Source organism: Condylura cristata, unplaced genomic scaffold (genome assembly GCF_000260355.1).
Source record: "Condylura cristata isolate star-nosed mole 26May11 unplaced genomic scaffold, ConCri1.0 scaffold00022, whole genome shotgun sequence".
Taxonomy (NCBI): domain Eukaryota; kingdom Metazoa; phylum Chordata; class Mammalia; order Eulipotyphla; family Talpidae; genus Condylura; species Condylura cristata.
The window spans coordinates 4,408,184-4,419,543 of NW_004567123.1; the positions used below are offsets into that span (position 1 = coordinate 4,408,184).

The 11,360-nt window shown below is 44.0% G+C and overlaps 1 protein-coding gene across 1 annotated transcript in view; it reads right to left on the bottom strand.

The window, feature by feature from the left end:
- Positions 1–10,388: 10,388 nt before the first annotated feature.
- The window catches only part of INSM1 (insulinoma-associated 1), a 1,635-nt gene continuing 663 nt past the window's right edge, over positions 10,389–11,360 (bottom strand). Inside the window, exon 2 of the mRNA XM_004686932.1 lies at positions 10,389–11,359. Within this exon, the coding sequence (XP_004686989.1) occupies positions 10,389–11,359 (971 nt within the window). The remainder of the gene's footprint in view (position 11,360) is intronic.

Here is an 11,360-nt window from a genome sequence, read left to right on the forward strand (position 1 = left end):
CACTTACACAGCACAACAAAAAGAAAACAAACAACCCCATCCAAAAAATGCGTAGAAGAGCTAAATAGACATTTCTCCAAAGAAGACATGTAGATAGAGAAGTCAACATAATTACATCATGTCTAATTTTTTTTTGAATTTTCTCTTTCTTGAAATACCAAATTTTGTTAAGACGAAGAGAGGAAATCATGATTTTCTCTGTGGCTAACAGAGTAAAAAGTTTTCTGATATAAATCCAAAATTTTAATAATGTAAATGTTTCACTGGTATGAAAACTTGCCTTAGTAATTTATCGAGACATTCATGTGAAAACCCTCACAAGATAATAATAAAGCTGCTTACAATGACACGTAAAGGTCTTCTGTTGGAGAGATGTATGGGAAAATGTGTGTTTCTTTGTGGTATGAAATATTTGATGAGATCTAATATGATTCTGTTCAGATTTGCACAACCAGAGCCTGTGATTTGGTTCTTTTGTTCCTGACAGTTCTCAATTGGGCGATTTTCACATACACTATTCCTATCAGTTTCTGCCCATCTCCTAAAAAAGCCTCTTTGTTGCTATATTCTGATATGGTAAAGGCTTATTTTACAAAATACTACAGGAGAGACAGCACTAGGAAAGGACAGCAATCAATTGGTGTTACAAGCTTTTAAATGGCAACGTTGTACGTGTGTATTTCCATCTAAATCCCGGTTCTTTTCTGTTATTTGTGCTGGGAGGAAATTTTAACCCAATTTTTTCCTCTCCCGTAGTAGAAAGAGCTGTCACTGAAACACTTCCACGCACTGACACCTCCTCTGCTTCCTATCAGATTCGACAAACAATAGCCTCTTGGCTTCCATTCTATCCTGTCACTGTCAGGTGTTACCGTCACCTGGCGATGGTGTTGGATAAGGGGCATTGCATCAGGGGCCCAAGTCCGGAACAATACAGACAAAGCAGATGTTGCTCTCAATTAAAAGGGTCTTCTTTGATGAGTGAAAGAGAAGAGTAGTGGATTTAGAGGGAAGTTGCAGCCATCACTGTTTTCCCTACACAATGCCTAAACTACTGATTCAAACCAAGAGGAAGGGACGGTGAATACCTGGGAAGGCAGTCTTGAAAATAAAAAGTCAAACCGTGTGGACAAGCAGTTGACCCTACAGAAGGTGAGACCAGAGTAGGAGGACAATATGACAGCCTAGAGACATTCAGGAATAAATGAAGATGCCACAGGAATAGGATATGTTTGAAACATAACTCTGAATAATCACACCTTTGTCCTACATGTGGCACTTCAATTTGCCCAGACCCCTTTATTAAAGAAGATTTCCTTCTTCCAGTGTATATATATTTTCAAATGAATAATATAATAGTTTATTTTTACATCATTTTGTGCATTTTTCCATCTCAGTTGTAATCCCCTTGGGCTTCCTATCACCAAATCACCCGTCCACCATCACCATAATCCAGTGAATTTCCCTTCCCCCACTGTTTTTGAACCCATTCCTCACTCCACCCCCATAAAATGCCTCTGGTGGCCCTCCCTGGTGGCGCAGCGGGTTAAAGCACAGCACTAAGAAGCTAAAGCCACTTCCGCATGGGTTCGATTCCCACCTGCCCCGGAGGTGACCACATGGCATGGCAGACCTCTCCTGGCCCGCCCGCTGCTCCCCTCAGCAGTGTACTTCGTCGATCTGCCTGTTCTGTTCCCCACTCTGTCTCTAGTGAAGCCTCTTGCCTCCCCTGAGCCTCTGGCCTGTACCCCAGTTCTGTATGCACAAATAAATAAAACTTTTTAAAAAAATGCCTCTGGTATATAGCTGTTCATTATAATTATTATTTTCTCACCTGGTCTGTTATATTCCTGTTATGAGCGAAACCATCTGGTATTTTTCCTTTTCTTTCAGGCTTATTTCATTAAACATGATCTTTTCCAGCTCCATCCATGTTGCTGCAAAAGGCATGTGTTTATTTATTTATTTATTTATTTATTTTGGTTACTGAGTAATATTCCATTGTGTATATGTACAGCATCTTTTTAATCCAGTCATCCACTTTTGGGCATTTGGGCTGTTTCCATGTCTTTCCAATTGTAAATAAGGCAGCAATAAACATGGGGTGTAGGTATCTTTTTGAATCAGTGTTTTTGAGTCTTTTGGGTAGATACCTAGGGGTGGGATTGCTGGGTCGTATGGAAGCTCCATGTTTAGCAGTTTGAGGAACCTCCAAAGAGTTTTCCATAGTGGTTGTACTAGTTTGCATTCCCACCAGCAGTGCAGGAGAGTTCCTTTTTCTCCACATCCTCGCCAACATTTGTTGTTGCTAGTTGTTTGAAGATGTGCCGTTCTCACATTCCAGTGTATATATATTTTTTAAAGATTTATTTATTTATGCATACAGAACTGGGGTACAGACTAGAGGTGCAGGAGTGGTAAGAAGATTCACCAGAGACAGGGTGTGAAGCAGAACAGACAGATCAATGAAGTACACTGCTGAGGGAAGCAGCGGGCGCGTCAGGAGAGGTCTGCCAGCCCTGTTCCAGGGCTGGGACAGGGATCGAATTTATGCTGAAGTGGCTTTAGCTTCTTAGTGCTGTGCTTTAACCCACTGCACCACCAGGGAAGGCCCCCAGTGTATATATTTTGCTACTTTCTTGTATATCAGTTGTCAAGAAATGTGTGACTTTATTTCTAGACTCTCAATTTTATTTCATTATCTCATGCCAAACATGAAAATCAACTCAAATGAATAAAAGACTTGGCTATAAGACCTGAAGCCATAAAATACATAGAAGAAAACATAGTCAAAACACTCCTTTATATAAACCTCAGAAACATATTTGCAGACTGCTCTCCAGCCTCAAGGAAAATAAAGGAGAAAACAAACTGGGACTATATCAAACTCTAAAGCTTCTGTGCAGCAAAAGTGATAGAAACAAAGAAACATGCTAATGAATGAAAATATTTTCATGGGAGAAAATATATTCATGGGAGAAAATATTTTCACATCATAAATCTGATAAGGCATTGATATCAAAGATGTACAAAGCACTTACACAGCACAACAAAAAGAAAACAAACAACCCCATCCAAAAAATGCGTAGAAGAGCTAAATAGACATTTCTCCAAAGAAGACATGTAGATGGCCAACAGACATATGAACAAATGCTCATCAGTACTTATCATCAGGAAAATACAAATCAAAACCACAATGAGATACCACCTTACATCTGTGAGGGTGGTACCTATCAAAAACCCGGAAACAAAATTGCTGGCAAGGGTGTGGAGAAAAAGGAACCCCTTACACTGTTGGTAGGAATGTAGAGTGGTCCAGACCCTAAGGAAAGAAATGTGGAGAGTATTCAAAAGACTGAAAATGGATTTATCACATGATCCAGCAATTCTACTACTGGGTTTCTATCCAAAGAGCACAAAAACATTGATCCAAAAGGAATCCTGTACCCTATGTTTAAAGCAGCACTATTCAAAATAGCCAATATTTAAAACACCTTAAATGTTCAAGAACAGATGAGTAGATCAACAAAATGTGGTGTGTGTGTGTGTGTACCCACATAATGTACACAAACACACACAGGAGTACTACTCAGTGATCAAAAAGAAAAAAAAAAGAAAGTCATGCCATTTGTGGAGCATGGATGGAACTGTAAAAAATTACATTAAGCAAAGGGAGCCAGCCAGAGGGAGAAACATAAATACTGTATGGATTTCATTTATATTGGAATCTAGAGAAATCAAACAACAGATTAGGCAAAGACAAACTGTAAGACTGACCCTTGAAAGCAGACAAAACCTGAGACCTTCAAGAGGGAAGGGGAGAGGAAGAGAGGGAAGAGAGCAGAGTACACTGGAGTGTGGTGGAGGACTGTGGGTAATTTGGTGGTGGGAAAATTATGGTGACTGCATCTTAGGGGAGAAAGCATATATTGTGAAAATAAATAAATAAACAAGGATGTGTAAAAGAAGATTTTGAAAAGATATGAAAAAAAATGATGCTCTCCCTGGTGGTACATCAGGTTAAAGCACAGCACTATGAAGCTCTCTAAAGCTTCTGAAGCATGAATTCAATCCCCAGTGAGGGAGCTGACCCACATGGTGCAGCAGACCTCTACTGACCCTCCTACTGCTCCCCTCAGCAGTGTATTTCAGTCTATCTGCCTGTACTGCTCCTCACTCTGTCACTGGTGAAGCTCTCAGTCCCAGGCCTTTGGCCTGTACCCCAGTTCTATACACATAAATAAATAAATCTTTAAAAAAATGGAAAGAAAATCATGCCTTTGAATATGCTCTGGCAGGCAATGAACATTTTGTAAGTTTTATTTCAATATGGTGACTGGTTGGTCCTGGTAGTGTGAGCTTATGTGATGAACTAAAGAAAATACATGAGTATTAATTCTTTGCTTGGAAATACCACCAGGAAGACCACACAGTATAGAAATCTTCAAACAAGACAAACACAAACACGTTTACCACATGATCCATCTGCTCACCATGCATATTGCCAGAAGGAAACCGGCATGTTCTGAACATTACACTTTCCAGATGCATCAGAGCAAGCTCACAATAAAAATATGTGGGAGACAAATGATGACAGTTGGGGATTAAGAGATGAAGTGGGGTGTGTTTGGATTAGTGAAAATATGTTAACAGATTCCTAATCATATGCTCAAATATGTTCTGTGACCCTGAGAAGCCTATCAGACCTTAGTAAGGACCCCAAATTAGTTGTGAATGGTAAATCGACAAGCCAAATTATTTTCCACATCCAGGTGTGAGAAATCAGTTCCACTCACCACAAAGGTCCATCACAGATTTCTTGCTGGAGATAACTCTCAATCACTTGGCCTGGAGCAGTGCCCACCTATGATTCCTCCTAACGAATGTTCCCCAAACAGGACCCATTTGTCTTCAGAAATGGCTGGGAAATTGCCCTGACAGCAGAATCTATAGAGGATGTTTGCACATGACAAGGAGAGGTTTATGTGTCCCTTGTAAAAAATGTTTCTTTAGTAACCTTAGGAGGTAGTAGGAGTTTCCTTATTATCTAGTGAAAAAAGTACGTTACTATACATGGGGCATCTGGGTGCCATCTTTTCTTCCCACTTTCTCCTATAGTCTCAGTGTAGCTGGCCTCCCTCAGCTGACCCACATGACCGGGGCACGGGAAGAACCCCAGCGTGTAAGACCCGGCACCTAGAACAGTCTGAGAAAAGACGGCCTTCCTGCTGCAGGTGCTGGGAACATTCTTACAGGGCTGCTGGACGGAGACACACTGTGGGCCCAGGACCAGTATCACCTGTGAATTTTCCTCTGTGTTCCTAATGTACTGTTAGAGACAAGTGTAATTATCTATTGCAGCCCAAGAGTAACAAGTGCACCAGCCTTTTCCTATGCTTATGAGCCATTTAATGCAACAGGTTTACTAATAAGTTGCCAATAAGGAAACCAAATGTTTTCGGATATATAAGAGATGTAATTCAAAGGTACCTTTGGCTGAGTGGGATGTTCGGATTCCTACCTTCATTTGTCATATGTCTGTGTATGCACATGTGTATGATTATGCATATTCATCCATCCATTGCATTAGACCTAGCAGTCTTTCTGCCCCATATTTTGCTCCTGCTCTGTGTCACCTCGACAACCAAAGGGAATCAAGATCCTGCATGTTGCTGTTCAATTGTCTCCCACTGGTGTATTCGGCCACCTTGTGGGTTTCTCTCTACAATTCTGGCTCCTCCTTGCTTTCTACACTACAGTTTGTCTCTTTAACCACCAAACTATATAGACGTCCCTAATCTCTCCATCGAAAGACTCTACTTAACTTGGCCTTATGACAAGCTAGCTGGATGTCACCTACACACTATCTTTCTGTGACATGTAACTGACCCCTCAGTTTCTGGCAAATAGGGTTTATTGGCCAGAAAATTTCTCTACAAGACTAGAATGTTATTACTTCAAAAATAAAGTTTTGTCCAGAGCCTGCTTGCCACAGGCTAGTACATTTTTTAAAAAGATTTATTTATTTATGCACGCAGAACTGGAGTACAGGCATGGTGGGAGGCTTCACCGAGACAAAATGGGGAGCAGAACAAGCAGATGAGGAAGTACACTGCTGAGGGGAGCAGTGAGCCGGTCAGGAGAGGTCTGCTGTGCCATGTGGGTCACCTCTGGGGTGGGGATCGAACTCATGCTGAAGTGGTGTTAGCTTCTTAGTGCTGTGCTCCAACCTGCTGCACCACCAGGGAGGGGTCACCAGTAGATTTATATCTACCTAATGCAGGACAACTTCCTCTGGGATCCTTCTTGCCTTTCATCTCACAGTATTGGGAATTTTCCTAAATGTCCCACTTAGTTTTATATAAACGTTTTATCTTTGGTTTATAGATAAAGAGACAGAGCCTGAAGGAAGTTGAGAGACTCAGTAGAGCCAAAGAGATTGCTCAAGTTGCCTCCTAGACTTTTTCTTGTGCAAGATATTTGGTGAGTGATGAATTCCTATAGTGTTACCTACTATTAGGATTGTAAAGAGATTTTTCTGCTTTCTTTGTTTGAAACCTGTGTGGATGGCTGTGGAATAAAGCCCACAGGGATGAATGAGTAGCTGGTGTGAGGCGGTGGCCACTCAGAAGGCTGCTTCAGAGCAAGTGGAGACAAATGAGAAACAATTTAGCATCTGGACAACATCTGCCTGGTGTCTGGCATTGCCTCGCCCAACCTTATCGGCCCATGTCTCTGCAGGAGACCTCAACACACTCATTACTGCCACTGCACAGGTGGTGTCAAGCCGATCTCTGGGCTTCAGTTCTGCCCTGTGTCATCCCAGGCTCCTCGTGGACAAGCCCTGTAAAGACTGCCCAGTTTGCTGAACTGCCAAGACACCCTGGAGCAATGCCCCCACATGGGGTCTGGATACATTAGATTGAACCCAGCAGGGGGCCCTGGGAGCTTCTGAAGATGAGAACACCTGTGGGTGGAACTACATAGGATGAAGGAGCACCCAGGTCACACCCTTTAGGTAAAACTCTCTCACTCTGAGGACTGTAAGCCCCAGCTTCTCTAGGCCTCCAGAGACCTGAGCCTCCAGAGGACATTATCACCTCTGAAGAGAGGGGTTAGCCAGTGCCTCCCCCAGCTGTTCCAGACACAGCTCACTCTGGAACCAGAGGAGGGCAGAAAGGCTTTGCTTTTTGTTACACTATATGTAGAGGAAGTAAAAAAAAAAAATGTGTTGGCCAATAGCAAAAATAAAATCTTGCTCCTTAGCTCCTCCCTTCTTGATATTGGGACTTTTTCTGACCCCTTACACCCTTTCTCTTTCCCCGGCCTCAAATAACCCCTGGTTGAAATATGAGGACCTGTGCTGGTTTCAACCCCGTGATGTCCAAGTTTGGAACAACCTAAAACACGTGGCATGTCTTTAGCACTCTCTGCACATTTATAAAGAAGGATGAGTGTGTTTCCACTTAATATTCTCTAATAGGAAGCTTTGCAAGGAGGAATAAGATGGGTGGAAAGTGAGAGGGAGAGTGAGCGAGCGAGCGAGAATCTGATTTCTTCTTGTGGCATATTCTATCAACTCATACGGCATGGTTTTGAAATAAATGGACAAGTCTAAAATTTCTTCTACACTGTTTAATCACTTTAAATATATCCCATTAACTATACCATTTTATTTAAACTTAACAAATGAATTTTCCACTACTATTTTCGAAAAGGTGTATTTAATACATTGAAATAAACTTCCATAGAGGATATAGGAGCACAGTGGTGAGCAACCAATCTTTTTGCCCTCATGAAAGTGGATCTTAGAAGAACTGATGCTTTATGATTATGGACAAAAAAACAAAAACAAAAAACAAAAAAATAAACAAACAAAAGCAGTGAGTTAACACTGACGAATTACCCTTCCTGTTGAGAGAACTTGACTTACTTTATATGTGCAATGATCAGGCTTTTAAGAAAATGCTTATTAGCATAAATTAGAGAGAAATTTTGAAAACTCTCATATTACTATTGCTCAGAAGGAGAGGCATCAGACCCCAAATCTGAGTTTTCCTTTGTTTCATTCAAGTTTTCAGGACTTAATTAATACTGTTTTATCCCTGTGCTTTTGTGCTGCATCGGTACTGAGTTTTGTCCTCTTGTATTTTCCAAACTGGTAAAATATGTCACCATAAGCAATAAAAGGGGATATGCAGTTTTTAATGGGGCCAGCTTACCTGCAACAATTGGTCCTTCATGGTTATCCTAGCAGAAAACCTTTTCCAGAAAGGAATGTTGAATGTTCCTGACAGCTGATCCTTTATTAAAACCCATCCACACAAGACTTTAGGTCCAGATTCTGGAAACGATCCCTTTCATCATTTTTGTCTTTCTAAGTTTCTCATGGATTGTCCTTCCCCTCTTCTTTCCAGCTATACTTTTCAGAGAAGCCTGGATTAGAGGGCCCTGGGTGGGGTGGGAAGGAGGGAGTGGCAGAAATACACCACAAAAGGAAGGCCATGTACAACTGTGACGTTTAGCACAGTTCTGTAATTGAGCGTTTCAAAGACCTAGAAAACCACTTACAGTATTAACCAGTGAACGTCAGAATTGTTCTCCAAAGGGCTGATTGACACATAACGGAAAACATTGTAATTACCCATTATTAAATTTAATGTCCCAAACAGATGGTGTTCTATCCCCCCCCCCCCACACACACCACCTAAAAAAATGGATTGGTCACTTGATTGGAAAATTATTTCTGAGCCCTTATCTCAAACCCACTTGCTTAACTTCTGTGGCAGTCTAACGTGACTGTAGATACCCTTGCTTTGGAAATTTAACCGTAAGATCATTTCTAATTTATTTTAGTTGATACATAAGGGTTAAGTCTGTTCCAAATTGTCAGAAAATGAGGGAAATGAAAGCAGTCTTCTGACATCCCTTTGGTCAAAACATAGATTCTTGTGGATACTTATCTGGAATTCTCTGGAAAATTCTAACCTTCATTCTAACCCCACCTTCTAGTACATTCCTCAGGACCCCTGAGGAGTCCTCAGCTCCAATTAGCAGTTTTGAGACTACACCCTTGAACTGCCACGAAGGCAGAATCTGGCAGATCAACTGAATTCTAAAAATCTGTAATTCTAGTGATGGTGGTTTGTTTTTTTTTTTAATAAAAATTAAAATACATTTAAGAAATCATCAGAGCTCTGTTGAACACCCTTAAACACCCTGTGTTGAAATCACAGCAGAAATCAGTTCACCTTATTTTGACTTTGAAAATATTTTATTTGAATAGTAAATAGTTATACAGTTGAAACAGTTCTATTGAAGCTTTCTATAAATTGCTAACAATTAAGAAAATAATGTATGTAGAAAAGAGATTGCATTTAAAAGTAAGAGCTGTCGGTTGTACAGGGCCTCAGGGGTCCCCCAAGCAGAATAAAATGGTAGGTTGTCTGTAATTCGCTCAGATAGGTATAAAAGTTAAAACTTTTAGCAGATCCCTTTAGAAAAAGGCTCTCTTCTAAAATGCACAGTGAAATGTCGAGTGGCAGGGGGGGGGGAAAGCACACAAAAAATCTGCAATCAAATAATATCATAATCTTCATAATTAATATAAATAAATAAAGAATAAATAACAATTACTCATAAATCAACATATACATTTAGAGGGAACTCAGTCCTACCTCGGAGATGATCAAACCAAAAAGTCTTACGTGAAATATTGAGGCAGTTTCTACAGCATCTTCTGAAAATTCCCTCCCGCCCCCCAAAAAAACAATTCCAAACAGACAACAGTTCAAGGCATTTGTGGCTATCTAAAGAAAACTCTTTTTTTAAGCAATTTGATTTGTTCACATACAAAAAGGTAAAGCCAAGCTCCAGCAGTTCACAAGCCATAATAAAGCTAATCGTGTGGGAAGTTCAATTTACAGCCTGTGAAATATAAAGGCATATATTCCTCAAGATTCACCCCCAAACAACCCGTACGCTACATACATAGAGAGCAGAGATTGGTAGGCGAGAGCAAACCGCATTTCTAGACCATGAACACAGCGAATACTAGCAAGAAAAACAGCTCTCCCTTCAAAGGGGAGTTTCCAACCACGAGACAAACGCGGACAGCATTTCTCCCCAGTACAGAAAGAGACTGGCTCCTGTTGCGCCATGGGGGGTCGGGGGGGGGGGAAGGGGACACAACGCAAAGTGGGGAGAAAGGGTCCAAAGGAGTCAACAACGAAAGGATGGGGTTACCGTCACGCCACACCGAGAAGCGGAGACAACACTTTCACCGGGGGTGGGCGCCCCCCGGCGCCGACGCGGGTAAGGGGCGCGCGGGGCGCGCTCTCTTCTTGGGTCTCCAAGCGAAGGCACAGTTCAGGGGTGGAGGACGCGCTCTAGCAGGCGGGACGCACAGGCACCTGCAGAAGGATCACCTGTCTGTTCTCGGACGGGTGGCACTTGTTGATGTGCCGCGTGAGGCCAGGAGAACTGTAGAAGGTGGCTGGGCAGTACTTGCAGGGGAACACCTGTGCGGCGTGCAGCAGGCGCAGGTGGCGCTCCTGGGCGCCCTTGCTGGGGAACGTCTCCCCGCACACCGGGCACAGGTGGCACTCCGCGGACACACTTAGACCCAGCACGCCGGCCGCCTCTCCGTCGCCACCCGCCTCCTGGGGCGCCTTCTCGTCGGGCCCTGGGTACAAGGCCAGCAGGTCCTCGGCTGGGGACGCGGGCGGCGCACCCTTAGCCTGCAGCGCCTGGTGGTGTGCCAGCAGGTGCTTGCGCAGATAGGCCTGGCGGCGGAACTTCTTGGCGCAGTGGTGGCACTCATAGAGCCCGTCCTCCGAGCCCGACTCAGAGACACCGCCAGGGCTTGGCGTGTCGCGGTCGCTGCTGCCGCCTCCCGTAGCCTCTCGCGCCTCAGCTCTGGCAGCGGTTTCGGGCTCCGACGGGCGGGTCGCGGCGGGCGCAGGCCTGGGTTTGTGCCAGCGGCGATGCGAGGCCAGGTTGGCCGGGCAGCTGAAGACCTTGGCGCACTCCGGGCAGCGGTACTCCACGCGCACGATGCGCGAGCACTTGTGCTGCGCCAGCGCGAACGGGTCGGCGTACTCCTCCTTGCAGAGCTGGCAGATGAACTCGCCCAGCGGCCGCGCCGCGCCCCCCGCACGGCCCCGCGGCGCCTCCACCGGGCCCTCCTTGATCTTGAGCCCCAGCACCGGCGACGTGGTTACCTCGTCTTCGAAGTGCAGCTTGCGGATGGCTTTGGGCTTCTTGGCGCCCGGGGCCTTGGCTGCCTTAGCTGGAGGCTCGGGAACGGCGCTGGCAGCAGCCGCGGCGGCGGCAGGGGGCGCGGGCCGCTTGCCCGGGGG